The 16,398-nt window shown below is 50.5% G+C and overlaps 1 protein-coding gene across 6 annotated transcripts in view; it reads left to right on the forward strand.

Annotated features, from left to right (window-relative positions):
- UIMC1 (ubiquitin interaction motif containing 1) overlaps positions 1–16,398 on the forward strand; it is a 72,559-nt gene that overhangs the window by 21,216 nt on the left and 34,945 nt on the right. For 4 of the 6 annotated variants that reach the window (XM_050961769.1, XM_050961771.1, XM_050961770.1 and 1 more), the window contains exons 3-7: positions 6,124–6,214; positions 11,048–11,172; positions 11,462–12,616; positions 12,691–12,726; positions 15,153–15,217. In XM_050961769.1, coding sequence (XP_050817726.1) covers positions 6,124–6,214; positions 11,048–11,172; positions 11,462–12,616; positions 12,691–12,726; positions 15,153–15,217 — 1,472 coding nt within the window. The remainder of the gene's footprint in view (positions 1–6,123; positions 6,215–11,047; positions 11,173–11,461; positions 12,617–12,690; positions 12,727–15,152; positions 15,218–16,398) is intronic. The other 2 variants (XM_050961767.1, XM_050961768.1) reach the window with 2 other exon arrangements.

The raw sequence follows: 16,398 nt of genomic DNA on the forward strand, positions 1-16,398 counted from the left end.
TTGAGAAACGAGCTGACACTAGCATCCTCGCCAGTTACTGCTCTGTCTCCTGAGAAGAAAGATGCTGTACAATTTGACTTGTTGCTGAGTCCCACTGATAGACCCTTGTTAGCCAGAGGTGGAACCTAGCTCTAGTATGGCAATGGTACCAGCCAAGCTGATGACCTGTGAACAGAGCCCAGGTAGCTATGCTAATACTGGTAATCGATCAGCAGCCTTTATAACAGGGATTGGCAACCTTTCAGAAGTGCTGTGCCGAGTCTTCATTTATTCACTCTAGTTTAAGGTTTCATGTGCCAGTAATACATTTTAACGTTTTTAGAAGGTCTCTTTCTATAAGTCTGTAATATATAACTAAACTATTGTTGTATGTAAAGTAAATAAGGTTTTTAAAATGTTTAAGAAGCTTCATTTAAAATTAAATTAAAATGCAGAGCCCCCTGGACCGGTGGCCAGGACCCAGGCAGTATGAGTGCCACTGAAAATCAGCTCGTGTGCCGCCCTTGGCACCTATGCCATAGGTTACCTACCTCTGCTTTATAAAGTGATTGTGAAGTGCTGCTGGTCTGCCTGTGAGGCCTTTCGCGGGGAGGATGGAGTCACTTGAAAGTGGTTTCACTCAGTCATCCTGGATAGAGCCCACAGGGCCCTAATGGGTAGCTGCTTCTATTCACAGAGCTCGTGTGAAGTCCCACAGAGACTCAGCATCTATACCAAACCCTTGGGAGAGGTTGCAAGATGCTATGGGTTGCAGTGCCATCTCTGATGGCACGCAGCTCCACATCTCCTTCTCATCTGGCACAAACACCACTGTTACTCCAGTGTCCCTCATTTGAAGGCACCTGGATAAATAGAAGCAGGTTTATGCTCAGTCCATTGATCAAGATGACGTTGGTAGAAGGAGAGGAAGTGGTCTGAGGAACTGGCAGGAGCGATAAGCTCAATGCCTGGCTTCTGTAACTTACCCTCTGGTAGTCGAGGTAGTGTGTAGCTCTTGGCTTAGGCAGTGGTCTTGTGCCTTTCTTCTTGGATGCAGGCCTAGCCGTGGTGAGAGATGGCTTTTTGACACTTCCACAGTGGGCTACTACAGGGCCCTCTACCTGGGGCTAACTGTGAAGGCCATGCAGTAGGTTCAGGTAGTTCACCATGTAGTCGTTGTGAAGAAGTGGGACTGTTTTTATTGTTTCCTCTGAATACTGTGTGGGTGCCTCAGTTTCCCCTATGCATTTCTTAAGTCTCTAGGGGGTGAGAGTGTTGCAGAGCAAAGGGCCACTGGCCATAAATGTCTGGCACTCTGTCTCCTGGCAACTAATGGCTGGGGCCCTTCCCCTGCAAGGGGATGCTAAAGGTGTCAGAGAACAAAGGAATCAGGTGACCTCCTGGCCCGGGGAAGAAACAAAGCCCAGAGAGGAAGGGCTGGAGGGTAAGTCAGTTTGGGGCTGGCTGGGGAAAGGAAGTGAAGTGAGGGCTTATGTGGGTGTCTGGCTCACGCCCCCCCCCCCCTCCCAGAATGGACCTGGCTGAGGGGGTCCTGTTCTCTGTACCTACAAGCTCTGTTTTAGACCGTGTTCCTGTCATCGAATAAACCTGTGTGTTATTGGCTGGCTGAGAGTCACGTCTGACTGCAGGACCCTCTGGCTTCCCCAGGACCCCGCCGGGGCGGACTCGCTGTGAGAAGCACACGGAGGGGCAGAGGATGCTGAATGCTCCAAGGTCAGACCCAGGAGGTGAAGCCGTGTGAGCTTCTTGCCCTGAACAAGTCTGCTCCAAGGGAGAGGAGGCTCCCCAAGGTCCTGACTGGCTTTGTGGGGAGCAGTTCCAGAGCATCGCCCGGGGACTCCGTGACAGTGGCCTACAATCTGGGTCAGGCAGATCCACGAGAGCACATTCCCATAGTGTTCCATGGTCTGCTGGCTCCCTGTCCACTTCCAGATCCATTCCAAGGTCCTGGACCATCTCTCCACTGGGCAAGGCCTTGCCATTTCTGAGGTTGGCTGCGCCAGCTGGGAAGTGGTGGCCTGAGGTCCCCAGGGTGAAACAGGAGGAGAAGGAGGGCATTGTCAGGGAGGGAGGGTCCTTGGCTCTGGAACTTGCTATCACTGGCAATAACAGTGAGGCTGGATCTGGTGCCAGGGACAGCCCCTTCTCTTTGCACAAGGCTCTCACCAGTCGGAGCTGCGAGTCTGGCACAGGCCCATTGCATCTCGCAGCTCAAGTCTCTGCTTTCAGCAGGTTTGTGCTGATGAGCTGAAAGTCTGAGACTAATAGAGCAGAGTGTGACTGATTTCAACAGCAGCCTTGGCTAGCGCCAGGCGTGGTACTTCCAACGTGGAATTGACTTTCAACGATGAAATTAGCCTCCCTGGTATGTGTGTCTTTCCCATGCAGGGCTCCGTCCTGTGGTTTTGGCTCTGCCCTCTCGTTGCATGCTTGGTAATGCTGCGCAGTTGTGCTGTGCCGCTGACCGGCCCTGTCTCTTTGGTGATCTCTTCTGGCTTCCAGTGACCATTTCTTTTCAAGGTGATGCTGGAAGCAAGCTCCCTGTCAAGTGTGAGAGCAATCGCTGTGTCCGGGGCATGGGAGGGGAATCAAACAAGCTGACTCTTCAGAGGCAGGGAGTTGCACCTGCCTGCATTGTGGCTGGATTTGCTCCCTGGAGTCTGTGCAAAGCAGGGTGAGCAAGGCAGTGTATTTTTCTACTGCCTCTTGGAGCCTGTCAAGAAAAGCAGATGTTTAAACAGCCAAGAGCTTTGGAAGCCAACCATTTTCGCACTTTTTGGACAATGCTTCCAATGAAATTGCTCGTGAGAGGGACCCAAACAGTAAAGAGCAGATTCCTACAAGCAGGGGGGCTGGGACGCTGAGAGTCATGGAACCAAAATGCAAACCCTGCATAGAATGCAAACCACTTCAAGTCAGGGGGTGCAGCAGCACCCCCCCCGCACCTCTAGCTCCAGTACCTCTGCCTACAAGGAGCAGGAAGCTTGGAGTCCTTCAGGTTGCTGTATTTGAAAGCTGTAGCCTGGAGAAGAGGCTTTATCCTGGGCTGTCACTGAGCGCAGCAGTGTACATTAGGTGCATCACACCAGCCATAGCTCTTAGTTTCTCCTTGTACATCAAGTGTGAGTGATGACCTTGGAACAAAAAGCATTGGCTGCAGCTGGGAGATATTTAATTGATTAAGGGTTTTTTGAACTTGTGATCTTATTAAAGAAGCATTTGGTTGAGTGGCCCCTTGAGTTTGTACCGTCCTTGTCGGCAGATGAGCACTGTTAAAAGGTTGGGTCAGCCTATGGCAGGCCCCTCTATCCGCTGCAGGGATCTCCAGGCTGGCTTTGCCTGCAAGCCGAGTACTTCTGGGCAAAGGGTTTCTCTGCCCCTGGAGGTGCAGCCTCCCACCATCAGAAGTAAAACCTAATTAAATAGTGCGTGCTGGTTCTTTGGTTCAGTAAATAAGGAAGATTTAAAACTTTCTGGAGCTCAGATGCTGTGTGCGTGTTTGGGCCCATCAGGCTTTGCTGGATTCCCTTCAGCAGTTCTTTGCACTGGAGCTGTACAGCGGAACATTGTGAAGCAAATTAAACATTCCCCTGCCTATAATTTTACTCCTGAAACTGTTAAATGTCTAGACTCTGTGTACCCACAAATGGTAAAACAGAGGGGCCTCCTGCTCTCTGTAACTGAGCGTATGAGACTAGAGACACATCAAGGGATTCTGGTATCCCGGCATGCTGAGCTAGATCCCTTTCCAGTCATTGGCTCCATTTCTGGGTAGCGGGTTTTGTAAGTGTTTGTTCCATGCATGGGAACAAGCAGCATCTGCAAAGGGAAGTCGAGTACGTTCCTAAATCACGTCGGGGATCTGGGATGAGCACTGAAGGCAGAAGTGTTGCGAGTGATCTTTGAGATTGTTTTGGTAGTTGCAAGAAGGAAGGAAGAAGACTGATACAGCTCAACTGGTGGTGCAGCAGTGCTTCGAGAGGTGGGCTGAGGATTACAGAGTCTGCCTGGATTATACAGGAGGGGGATAGACCCTCTGAGGCATAGAATTGGCAGGCCAGTGGAATATTATTTTAACTGCTGAACCGTGGGTAGGCTGAGGAGGGGTAGATGGGGAGTTGGAGGGGGGAAGTTACTCTAATCCCAGCTAGAGCAAATCATGGTGTGAAACAAAGTTTTGGCTTTGGGGACAGAGCAAAAGGGGCAGATCTTAGAAATGACATTAAGAGCGAAGTCCGAGCCTGGGTGTGGTTGGAGAAGGGAAAGGAATAGTTAGAACTAATCCTCTGGTGCAGGGGTGGCCAACCTGAGCCTGAGAAGGAGCCAGAATTTACCAATGTACATTGCCAAAGAGCCACAGTAATACATCTGCAGCCCCCCATCAGCTCCTAGCACCTCCCACCCACTGGAAGCCCTGCCAATCAGTGCCTTCCCCTCCCTCCCATCTCCTCCAGATCAGCTGTCCTGATCAGCTGTTTTGTGGCATGCAGGAGGCAGGGGGGGTTAGGGGGAGGGCATGGCAGGCTCAGGGGAGGGGGCAGGAAGGGGTGGAATGGGGGCAGGGCCTGGGGCAGAGCCAGGGATTGAGCAGTGAGCACTCCCTAGGCCCATTGGAAAGTTGGCGCCAGTAGCTCCAGCCCCGGAGTCAGTGCCTGTAGAAGGAGCCACATTTTAACTTCTGAAGAGTCGTGTGGCTCTGGAGCCCCAGGTTGCCACCCCTGCTCTGGTGGGAGCAGGAGCGTAGGGATAGGCATGCTTGCTCATTTTGATCCAATTCTGCAATCCGTGGAGGAAGGGACTGCAGTAGGCATAATGTATTAGGGGTTTCAGGAAACCACTTAATAGTGTGTCTTGCAAAATCTTACTTGGATAAATAATTCAGCTTGGTTTGGGTAGGGACACTCCTGGGCTGATAACCTGCTACGAAGGTATCAGCAAAGGGTAATGATAAATAGCCAGGAATCTAGTTCCGCAGAGGTCAGTAGCAGAGGCCACAGGGGCTGGTGTTAGGACGTTCAAAAAATCCACTGATATTAAATTGGGAGGAGTTCCCAACACATCAGTACAGAGAGACAGTCCAGGATAAAAACTATGGGCAGGAAACAGCAAAATGTAGATTCGGTTTGGAAGGCTGCAGCATAGCCGTCCAGGGTAAAATAACCTGAAGTGAGCACAGCACCTGGAAGGAGCAGCCTGGGACAGGACAGCGGCTCGAGGTGGAGGGTGAGGGTGAGGGTGAGACAGGTGGCAGATTCCAAACGTGCCTGACACTAAATGTCTTGGAAGCTGCAAAGTAAGAGAGCTGCTGGCAGGGAGCAGGGAGATGTTAGTGCCTCTCCGGCTCTCCCTGGAGAGCTGTTCCTTGCTGGGCCCAGCTTTACTAAATGATGCTAACTGGAAGGAATTCAGTGGCAAGCAATGTAAATAGCCAGGGATCTTCAGCAGCTGCCTGATGTATGTGGAAACGTGTGGCTTGACTAAGGCCTAACAGGGCAATGTATGTAAGCACACGTGTCATTTTAGTCATGTGAATAATCCCATTGAATCAATGAGCTTGTAGTAACACAGGTGCTTATGCAGTTTGCTGAATTGCAGGAAGCCACAAGACTACAAATGGTTGAAGGCTGCGAGCACCCAAAAGGAATGGCTGATGGGAACATGTGGAGGTCTAAAGTACTAGGATAAAATTAGGGGCCAAGTAGGCTGGCTGTGCTGGCTGGGAAGGGCATGAGGCTGTCTCCCCAAATGAAGGGTTGAAAGCCCTGCCTCTTGGGGCTTTTCCAGCTGTCCAGGACAAAATGCTAGAAGCTCTGCTGATGGGAACAGTCCTCACTTGCCAGTCTGCTGGACGTTAGGCATTTGCTTATGACTCTCAAGGCCAGACAGGTATAACAGGTGCACTGCATTGCAGTGACTGGCATGAAGTCTGTTGTCTCTTTCAGCTCCTGTCTGCATGCTTTGGTTGCTCTTTTAATGGTTACAGAATGTTCTTCAATGAACATTTGAAATTCAAATGTCACACAAATGGAGGATGGTTCCTCAGAGCCAGTGTTTTAGTCTGCGCGTCTTGGGGAAGGTCCCAACTGCTTGTGTCGTTCATGTACTTTGTTTTTTCCTTTGCAGCAGGAGTCCAAGGAGGAGAATGGATTACAGAAGAAAAGAACCAAGCAGCAGCTGGATAGAGTGAAGTTTGCTGCTAAAAGAAAAATTGCACGTAGGTCTCACGTGAGCTGAGTAGAGGGCAACTGGACCGCAGTCAGTATTTTTGGGGCGTGGGGATGGTTGCATGGGATTTTAAGCTGACCTCCTTGCACAGTGATGAATTTCACTCTTCCTGAGTAGACTGTCTGTCACTTGTGTGTTCACCAGGATGAGAGTGCACACACTAGTGCCCCTTCCTAGGTGTTTGTGCGAGCGAGCGCATATCGCATCCAGTATCCAGATGAGGTGTGGAGCTGTCAAGGAAATAACTGCATCCAGCAGCGCAGGGGTCAGGCTGCGTCCCCAGTAGAGCCGCTGGTTGGGAGCCTTGGAGGCTCTGAAAGGCAGCTCCAAATAACATATCCAGGTCAAAACAAAACAAGGAGTGAAACGTTGTAAGTGCAGCAGCTGCAGTGAGGAGCGCATCTCTGACCCTGCTGGAACGCCTATCTCAATGAATGGGGCCTGCTGCTTGCCCCATGGCAGACAGACAAAGGAGATAACGGAATAGGGCGGGGGCAGGTTTCCTGAAACGGCTGGAGGAATTGCGTTAAAATGGGACTGAATCATCGACTGTGTCCCTCGTGCGTGTGGCTCACATATGCGCTCCTTGTGTAACGAGAAGGGTGCTGACACTCCTGGCTCTGCAGCCACTCTGTCGTGGGTCGGGACCTTTGCAGTTTGCTGAATCTGGGCCAAATGGGGCAAATCCTGCCCCCTTGTCTGTGGAGGCAGAAGGCTAAGCCCTCTGTGTGAAGTAGCTGGAGTGGGGAACCTGAACAAAGGAGTGGCGGGGAGCTAGGACTGGGGCATATCCATTGGCCATTCCTTAGCATAGAGTTGGCCCAGCTGCCACAGAGGTGCCGCCTGTCCCAAGTCTTGGCTGGGATGACTCCTTTGCTGCTCCACAGCTGGTGGGTGTGCAGGGGGATTGACGTCCTGTCCCTTCAGCTCCCCGCACACAGCCAGCTGCTCAGACAGAGGCCTGCTGCAGGACTTGGGGCATCACGCCTTGTGTGAGCTCTTACGTCCTGACCTCGGATGGGGAAGGTTTCCATGTGATTTGGATGCAGGTCTTGTATTCTCTATGGGAGAGGGGTCAGCTACCAATAATTAATTCGGCACTTTTCAGTTTCAAGGATGCACTTTTATTTATTATAAACGAGAATGAGGTTTTTGGTGTTTAAGCTTTGCAGTAGAAATCTTTTTTTCTGTGTGTATTTAAACGTGTTCCTTGAATTGCATGGCAAATTGGTGTCGTAAAGGCTCTCTGGAAGCTGCCTCCCCATGCTGGGAGCTCTCTCCAGGCTCTGGTTTGTAAAACGTAGCCTCCCGTTCTTGCCTTCTCGCCAGGTTCCTCATTTGAACCTAAGCCATAAATCTAGTAGATCTGTGACATTTGATTCAGAGACAAACCCACAGAAATCGCCCTCTGTCTTTTCTGGCTGAAGTTGGGACTTTAAAGCACATTGGAACATCTTTATTGTAATTGCACTCTGGATATGTGGAAATGGCGCGATTCTGCATTTCCATTTTGAGTTAATCTCACATTAGCAAGTGTTAGAACTAGAATTAGTGGGGTTGGCATCTCATTCACTATGGAAATGTTAAAAGGAAACATAAATTGCACAGTAAATTGCCATATTAGCATTTTAAAAGACTCTGAAATGTTTTAATTTGTTTAGAGCTGTGATGTCTTAAAAACAGTCTGTCTGCATCTCTCTCCCCTGCCACCATGTTTCTTGGCTGGGCTTGGTCCTAGTGGGTATGGGCTGTTGGATTTCATGCCTTGTCATGATGGATGTCTTCAGTGTCTCTTGGAGTGTGGTATGTAGGAATCTCAGCTTTGGAATAATGGAACTACTGCTCCTTAAAAAATACAAAGCAGAGGCATTCTTGTGGGAAGACTCAGGGTGGGCATGGGCGTGGGCTCACACGTGCCCCTTACTTGCTGGCTGGTGGTTATATCTCTGAAATCCTGAGAATCTGCCATCTAATTTGGACACCCTTGAGATGAATCTTGCCTCCTAAAGCACAGCATCTATTTTCATGCCTCAGAGTTCTGAAATAGTCTGTTTGCACACATCAGTAGGAGGCCAACACAATACTTAGAATTTCTAATCACCATAAATTATGCCCAGTATAATCAACATCAAGCGCACACACATTGCGAGTGTCTGCATGCAGTGCTTAGATACGATCAGATGTACTATTCTGGGTCTCACAGACGAGTCAGTGTACAGACAGCTCAGCTGAAACAGATCAGCCCCTTTGGATTTTACGTGATCTGAGCGGCTCCATCCACTCTCCCAGCAGTTGTGTATTTCCAGGTGGAACTGGGCCTGGGGCTTCCCCACTCCTCAAAGCACCTACACACCTGGGGGGGAAACAAACACATTTCAGTTTTTTCTTGTTGGTTTGCCAGAGACAGCACTTTTCTAGCTTCAGAGGTGGGGCCGAGTTAGTCTGGAGCTGTAAAAAATGACAGAGTCCTGTGGCACCTTATAGACTAGCAGACATACTGGAGCATGAACTTCCGTGGGTGAATACCCACTTCGTCAGACCCACGAAAGCTCATGTTCCAATATGTCTGTTAGTCTGTAAGGTGCCACAGGACTCCGTCGCTTTTCTAGCTGTTCCACATCCACTTGGTTGAAACTGACAACAAAGGTACAATAGGAATTTACTGAGAAATCGGTGCATTTATTGACCTGCCTGGATGTCGATAGCCGCATTCTGCAAACACTTGTGCACCTGGGTAACTTTTAGCACACGGGGAGCTCCAGTGACTGCAGTGGTGGTTCTTTATATGCATAAATGTACTTGCATGTGTACATGCTTGCCCAGTTGGGTCATAGTCTTGCCTGCCTTACAGGGATTGGGGTTTGAACAAGACAGGTGCTGGCTGAGTGCAGAGTATTGTTATGTTTGGTGACAGGACCCTTCTCTGATATATGGAGAATTGTGCAGTGTTTACACTGAAGAGAAAACTCTCTTTTCATGGTTCCTTCTAGCTGGAAAATTACAGCATGACTTTGTCCAAGGACAAAGATTCCCCTGGGTCCTGAGTGCGCTGCAGTCTACCTTCACTTCACCTGTTTCCCTTTTTCTTTTCTTGATTAATTTGTAAAGAAAAATACAGAAACAAACAATACACTGCTCTGAGATGGCCCCAAAGTGAATGCAGCAGTTGTAGTCAGAATAGTTGGAAGAATGGTCCAACCTCACTTGAGTGGAGTAAATAACCTTGTCAGCACAGAATGGGAGAACATCCCCAAAATGTGATGTCCTGTGGCTGGCTGAATGCAGTTGTGCTGTAATGTGGTGTCATTACGCAAGCCAACACGTTCCTCGTTTTTCTCGAGTGAAGCAGTGCTGCTGGATTCTGCTTGCAGCTGGGAGGCAGCGGATGGTTTAGAAAGCAGAGGCCAGGAATCCCTGGGTGCGGCTTTACTGGGGGACATTTCTCCTGTGAAATGGGCTTGGTTCGAGATGCTATAGTTGAGAATGAGGAGGCCCTTTTGTTCAAAACCCCAGTGTTAGTTGCTTCTCAGCTTTCGGGCTAGGAGGGCTCAGGCTTTGTTTTACCCCCAGGTGCAGGCGTGCACATGCCTGAGAGGGTTGAAGGACATCTGCCAGTTGTGTTTGAGTTCTGACCATGGCAATATCTTTTTCAGCTCCTAAGAGAGCTGCTGAGTTGCTTTTCCACATTCTCCATTCTGCAGGTGTTGTGTATTTTAAGCATGGTGAAGAGTAGGGTCGGAATCTAAATAAGTAGGTGTTCTCCCAAGTAACTGCTTTGTTTGAAAAAGGCAACCTTGCGTCTAGGTTGCTGTGACTGAAGAATCCTTTGGGGAAGAAATGTGCTGCTGAACTAGCAGTTCTGAATGCATCAGACCTGGCAGAGTGATCCATCACAGCAGTGATGGGAGCAGGGCGAGGGGTCATTCGCCCCTCGTGGCAGATCTTTCTGGGTACTGTCCAGCAGATACAGCTTGCACCTGCTTCCTGGGGTGAGCCCCTTGCCCTGCTCTGCAGTAGGGCCTCCCAGGATATCGCACACCACAGGGCAATGTGGCCAGTAATAAAGTGTAATACAAAGGAACTTCTGCTCTCTCAGTGAGACTGAACCTTTTAAATACCTTCGTTCGTGATCAAAGTCTAGCTTCTTCCTGTGTCCTTAGGTGCACGTCCTGTCTGCAGCAATGCCAAATGCTACCTCTGTTGCACGCTGAGGGCATGAAAAGTCCTTTTGTAGTGAATACACCAAAGGAGTCAGAGCTGAGATTGCTATGGAAACCTTAACTGAATGTACGGACTTTGGGTCAGTGATTGAGCATTGCACAAGTGTATTATTTTGCGTTTAGTACTGTCTGTGCCCATATCAAAAGTACCGCTTAAGGAAAGCTGAGATTTAACAGCTTTGGTCTGCTGTAAGTTTTTGTCCTAGGAATGTGAGAGTCCCTAGGTACCGTTATCCGTGTGCCACATACGTGCTGGGTGTGTGGGGACATCCAGGAATGTTAATCTGAATTAATTAAGGTGTATATTTGAAGTGGATTAGTTAAACCACTTTAAACTCTTGTTTGAATCCTCCTCCCGCAAGTCAGAATTGAAGTGGGTTAATTCAGTTTAGTTTGTTTAACTTCTGAAGTGAATTCAAATACCGAACGAAGAGCACTTTAATTCTGAATTAACAGCATCCACACAGTGGTTAATGTGGGTTAACGAATCCATTTCGAATTCGCTCCTTTAGTTCATGTGGATTAATTTTCCTGGATGTCCCCATATACACAAGCCTGTAGCTTTACACCACCAGGTGGGTTAACCTGGCTTCTTTCTTTAGAGATGACTGAAGATGAGCAGTTTGCACTGGCTCTGAAAATGAGTGAGCAGGAAGCCAGACAAGTGAACTGCCGGGAAGAGGAAGAAGAGGAGCTTGTGAGGAAGGCCATCGCTGAGAGCCTTAATGTAAGTGTGCCTTTGTACAGAGACGTACAGAAATGTTGCTTCACATATTCCCTTTGGTCTCCATGCAGGAAAGGAGGCTGGTTTGTGTGGCCTGACGGGAGAACTGTAGCAGTTTGGGTGACTTGTAAGGAATGTGGGGACTAACCTCGGTTGTTCCTTGTGGTGGTGTGCAGTATCTGTGTGTGTCCTGCGCACTGGGTGACAGCAGGGCGTGCACGGCCAATATCCTTGGCGTTTGTTTTTGTAATAAAGAGTGTACCTCTTGGAAAGCAAATCTTCTGTTTTTCAGAGCTGCCAGCCTTCAGATTCCCCTGCTGCGACCTCTGCCCCACCTCCTGCACAGGCAACGTGCGAGCCAGTGCAGAGCCACCCGGCTGAGCGAGGAAAGGCTGAGATCCATGGAGCTGTGCCACCCTGCCCCGACTCCCCGCAGTCGGAGGGCAGCGCCCACTCCTGGAGCACAAAAGCTGACAGGAATGGACAGACAGATGTTGCCAAGAGCCCCCTTGTGGTGCTGACGAGGTTAAGCCAGGAAATAGTTGAAAGCTCACTACTATCCAGCATAATCGTATCTCCAGGGAAGAGCCAGCCTTTAACAAAGTCAAATGAAAAGGCTTCCTCGCCAGCAAGAAGCCATTCCAGGGACATGTTACCCAGCCCTTCTGGGGACAGCCTGATCTCCCTGAGCCCCACCTTTGACCGTGTTACTCCAGGCGCTTGGCAGCTGACGCCTCGGAGACTGTTTTCAGGGTCGTGCAGCACTTCAAAAGCAATGGGTGGGGAACAAGACAAGCAAGCTCTGGCCAGCACTGGAAGCTCTGCGGGAGGGCCCACGGCTGGCAGCTCAGCAGTGCTCCGGAAGGGCAGGCCCTTGGAGCCGGGTGGCATTCCAAGGCAGAGCTGTGGAGCCGGAGGCCCTGAGTGTGCTCCACAACGTGGGCACAGGGGACGAGGCTCTGTTTGTGCTGAGCACGTGGAATGGAACAAGGTGCCTGACAATGCGCCCGAGCTTTGTACACTGAGCATGGCTGATGAAAAGTGCAAGCAGGAAGATGCTAGAGACACGGTGCACTATTACTGGGGTATTCCATTCTGCCCCAAAGGGGTGGACCCAAACCAGTACACCCAAGTCATCCTGTGCCAGCTGGAGGTGTACCAGAAGAGCCTGAAGCAGGCTCAGAGGCAGCTCTTGCAGAAGAAGGAGTTTGGTGACCCTGTCGTGCCCTGCTCTTCTCCCCTGAGCCAGAATGAGCATGGGAAAGGGGAGCGAATAAACAGGGCCAGTGGCGTTCCCGACAGCACAGATGATGGCAGGAAGGAGCCAGAGAGTGCTGCCTGGCTTCTCGCCACAAAGGACAGGGAGCCCGAGCAGAATCCAGGGCAGAACTTGGAAGAGGAAAAGAACTCTGCGTCCGAGGATGAACCAACCACCAGCTATTGCCAGGTAATGGAGTCAGCTTGTACATATTGTACAGACAGGATGAGCAGGGGGTGCTAATGCTCTTCATCTCTGTCTAGAGGCCAACCTGTGCAACAGACCAGACACCAGCAAAGGTCAGTGCCTTTCATTTCTACTGTTTGTGCCCCGTGGCTCGCTTCCCCAATCACAGCTCAGCCCCTCTGCTGCTGTGGTCAGCTCCCAGACTGCGCCGAGCACTGCCGGGCATCTCACATGTAGAGCAACCTGCCTGGCAGCGCTCGCTCTTCCAAGACCTTCATCCCTCGGGATTCAGAGCTGCTGAGAGTGTGGAGCCTTAGTGCAATCCCAGGCAGGGCTGGCAAAGCGCATGTGACCTGTGGCACCGCAGCTTAGAGCCAGCACAAGCTTTCCAGATGGAAACGTGGTTCCAGGCCGATGGCCTGCCCTCTTCCTCAGGTGGGTGGGGTACCGACCTTTTTTCTCTTGCGTCCTTTCTACTGCAGACCATAGAGTGAACTGTGTGTGTGCTGCTTGCCCAAGGGTTGTGTGTGGTAGCAGGTGCTGTCCTGGACTAGGGAGTTTGCTGTGCTAGTCGGCCTGGCCCAAGTTGTTCTGCCGGCGGACGCTAGGTGTCGGTGTTTGTCCCTTTTCAGGGCTCTGAGGCAGTGCTGAAGACAGCTTTCTGTCACTGCTCAGTTTAAACAGATTTGGGGTCAGATGAAGTATTTATTACTGCTGTATTTTAGGTTTGTGTCAGCCTTTTCCAACCCTCATTTTTCATACTGACTTATTCCCAGATCCTTGTACAATTGTATCTTCTCCGGGACGGCCGGCTCCGCTCTGTGGTTCCTATTTCCAAGTGTATTTGGTCATTGACCCCAGTTGATAGAAAGATACTTACCTTCCTCTGTGATATTTATATTCTGTCTGGTACTAGTGAACGCTCTCAGGAAAAGCATCATGTCTGCATTTTCTATAGAACGTTGAAGTGCCGGGCGGTGTGCACTCAGCTTGCTTTCTTTCTTGCTTGGGCTTGGATTTGGAGGCTATATTTAAACAAGCCTTAAAGGTGACCTGCAGAGGGAAAAAATTGGCCTTGTGCCCTTTTTTGGCTGCTTTATGATGGATACAAAGGACCCAGGAGATTTGTGTCACAAGCATTTTTTTCTCCTCATCTTTTCCATTAGAAATTCAGGTCTTGTTTAACTTGGAAGGCTCTGTGGTTACTGGAGAGCTAATGAAATTATGGGCTCAAAAGACACTGGAAACTGCCGCAATTGAGGGAGGAAGGAGGGACGTTTAATCACATTGTTTAAAACTGGGGGGGGGTTAATACATATTTCACCCTAGTGCCTAATGAGCTTTGGGAGACAAGATGTCTCAGAGATGCACGGCGGGAGCTCACAGTGCTCGTCTTCCAAACCCCCAAGGGGCCTCCAGCAAAGCCAGGGAAGAGCAGATTTGACCCTGCTGATATTTCTAAGGAGGCAAAGCCTGAAAACTTTTCTGTGAAACCCAGAGCACAAAACCCTGCAGGTCTTTATCTGCCACAAAGAAGCAAAACCAAACCAAAGAGTGTGCATTCATTTTACAATCCCCTTTCCCAGTGCTAACGGAAGAGTGGAGCCCCCCTCCCGTTGACCTCGAGCCACTGTAGGTGATCTGCTGCCAGGGTCAGGATATTTACAGCTCACCTGAGCCTTGGCTGCGCCAGGTTTTCTGTCAGATTTCCCACCGCTGCTGCCACAGATGTTACTTCACTGCCAGCTGTGGTGATGGGAACCCAGGGCCAGTGTAGTTCTGATCCTGTTCGCAGTCGGCTGCCGGTGCCTTCCCATGGCGGTAACCGGGGTGGAGCTGACAGCAGGGGTGGGAAATTCTAGGCCAAAACTCCTGGTGTCGTCACAGCCTGGGGGGTGGGGGGTGACCAGATGTTCCAATATTAGGGGCTTTGTCTTATATCGGCAACTATTCCTCCTCCCCCTGAAAAAAAAAGTGTCCTGATTTTCACACTTGCTGTGTGGTCACCCCGCCTGGAGGTTCCCCACCCCCAGGCTGCTCTTTGTGGTCTGCTTGTGTTGCTGGGGCAGCAGCTGGCCATCCTACCACACCCACTTGGAGTGGTAACTGCTTTTCTGCCAGTCCCTCTGTGATCAACCCCCTCCCCTGGTGCCGTGGCGAGGAGTAGTGCTTGTGGTAGCCCTTCTGTACGCTGCCCTGGGACCCAAACCGGGCGAGAGACCTCCCGGATCGGTTCATTCCATGACTGGCCCCTTGATTGTCCTCAAATTGCCGGTGAGCCCCATTACATTTGGCTAATCAGTGTTGTCAGAAAAATGCACCGTTTTCAGACTCTTATGAACAAAGCTCAGAGTGAATTGAATTGAATCCTTCCTATTTTTCAAAGCCTTTCACGCATGCAGGCGGGCTTCTGGGCTCTGAAAGGTTTGCGCAGAACGGTGGGAAGGGAGCTTGGGAAATCTCAGCCAGCTCTGGAGAATGAGGAACTGGCTGCTAATGGCCTGTGTTTTATTTATACTCAGCATTGTTTCCTTTCCAGGCCTCCCAGGCGCTCTTTGCGGAGGACATGCCTGAAGATGGGGAACCAATGCAGATTACACAGAGGTGAGGAGCAGGGGTCATTTCATAGCCTTGGTTCCTGGACACACAACCCTGCAGCCCCGGCCTGGCAGCCCAGGCAGAAGAGTGCTCTGGGCATGGTGTGGGCTGCAGCTGTAAAGGCTGCTGGTAGATGTCGGTGGACGGTGCCGGCCAGAGTCAGCTCAGAGATGATGGGGAGAGGAGAACTCTCGTTGTTGTTTGACAACAGCATCCCGACATGGGCTAGGGCTGTGCAGGGCAGCTGAGTGGACGTGATCCTGGCCCTGGGGAGCAGCAGTCTAATCTGACTGAATGTAACAGAGCCATAGGATGGGGCTGGGCGGTGAGGATGAGACACTGCAGTAGGATTGCATGGTCTTTCCAGGAAGGCAAGTGTGCAAAGTCTATTAAAAAGGGATTTCGTTGAAGAAGAAAGAACAGAGGGGAAGGCAAAGAAAATGTCATGCTAGAGACAGGGCACGTCTGTGCCCCAGATAGAAACAGCGCTCCAGGGAAGCCAATCCAGGCCTCAGCCGGTGGCGGAAATGGGCCATGGCAACACAATTCTCCTTTGGCTTTACCTCTACCCCTTTGTCCGGTAAAACCAGGTTCTGAAGGGGACCCCAGGAGAGTTGGCCTCTGGTTGCCATCTCTCCCTGCAGGGCTAGGAGACATTGGCTGGGGTGGTTTGCGGTTCTTATTGCGGACTAGATAAGCTCTGAGCAGAGGCATGTGGGGAGGACTTGGGGAGCAGGTTACTAGGGAGGTTTCAATATTTGCAGGCGTTGCAAGCCCAGCTGTGGGAAGCTGCTTGATTCTCATGGTACTTTAAACTACTTTTATAGTTCAAAATGCTTTTGGCATAAAGCTGCTGCCTTTTCCCTGCCTGCTCTCCACTTTCTTCCCCCCTCACTGAGATGGCAGTATTTGGCCTGAACACCTGAGATTAGGGGCAGGGCTTGAAATGCCAGCTGATTGCTCACTTCGGGCCAGTAGGAAGCTCGCCTGGTGGAGCAAGGGGACCTATGCTGCCTGGCTTCTGCAGAACTTCAGCAGTTTTTTAAAAATGCAGAAAGTTTCTAGCTCTTATGGCTGTGAAGAAAACCTGCAGGTGTGAACCGATGCAATGCTGGCCTCTGTTGCCACCCAGAGCTTTCCCAGGCAGCAGAGGCAGTGAAATAAACCAGACTCTGGTAAGTGTCCTG

The sequence above is a fragment of the Gopherus flavomarginatus genome, chromosome 7 (genome assembly GCF_025201925.1).
Source record: "Gopherus flavomarginatus isolate rGopFla2 chromosome 7, rGopFla2.mat.asm, whole genome shotgun sequence".
NCBI classification, from domain to species: domain Eukaryota; kingdom Metazoa; phylum Chordata; order Testudines; family Testudinidae; genus Gopherus; species Gopherus flavomarginatus.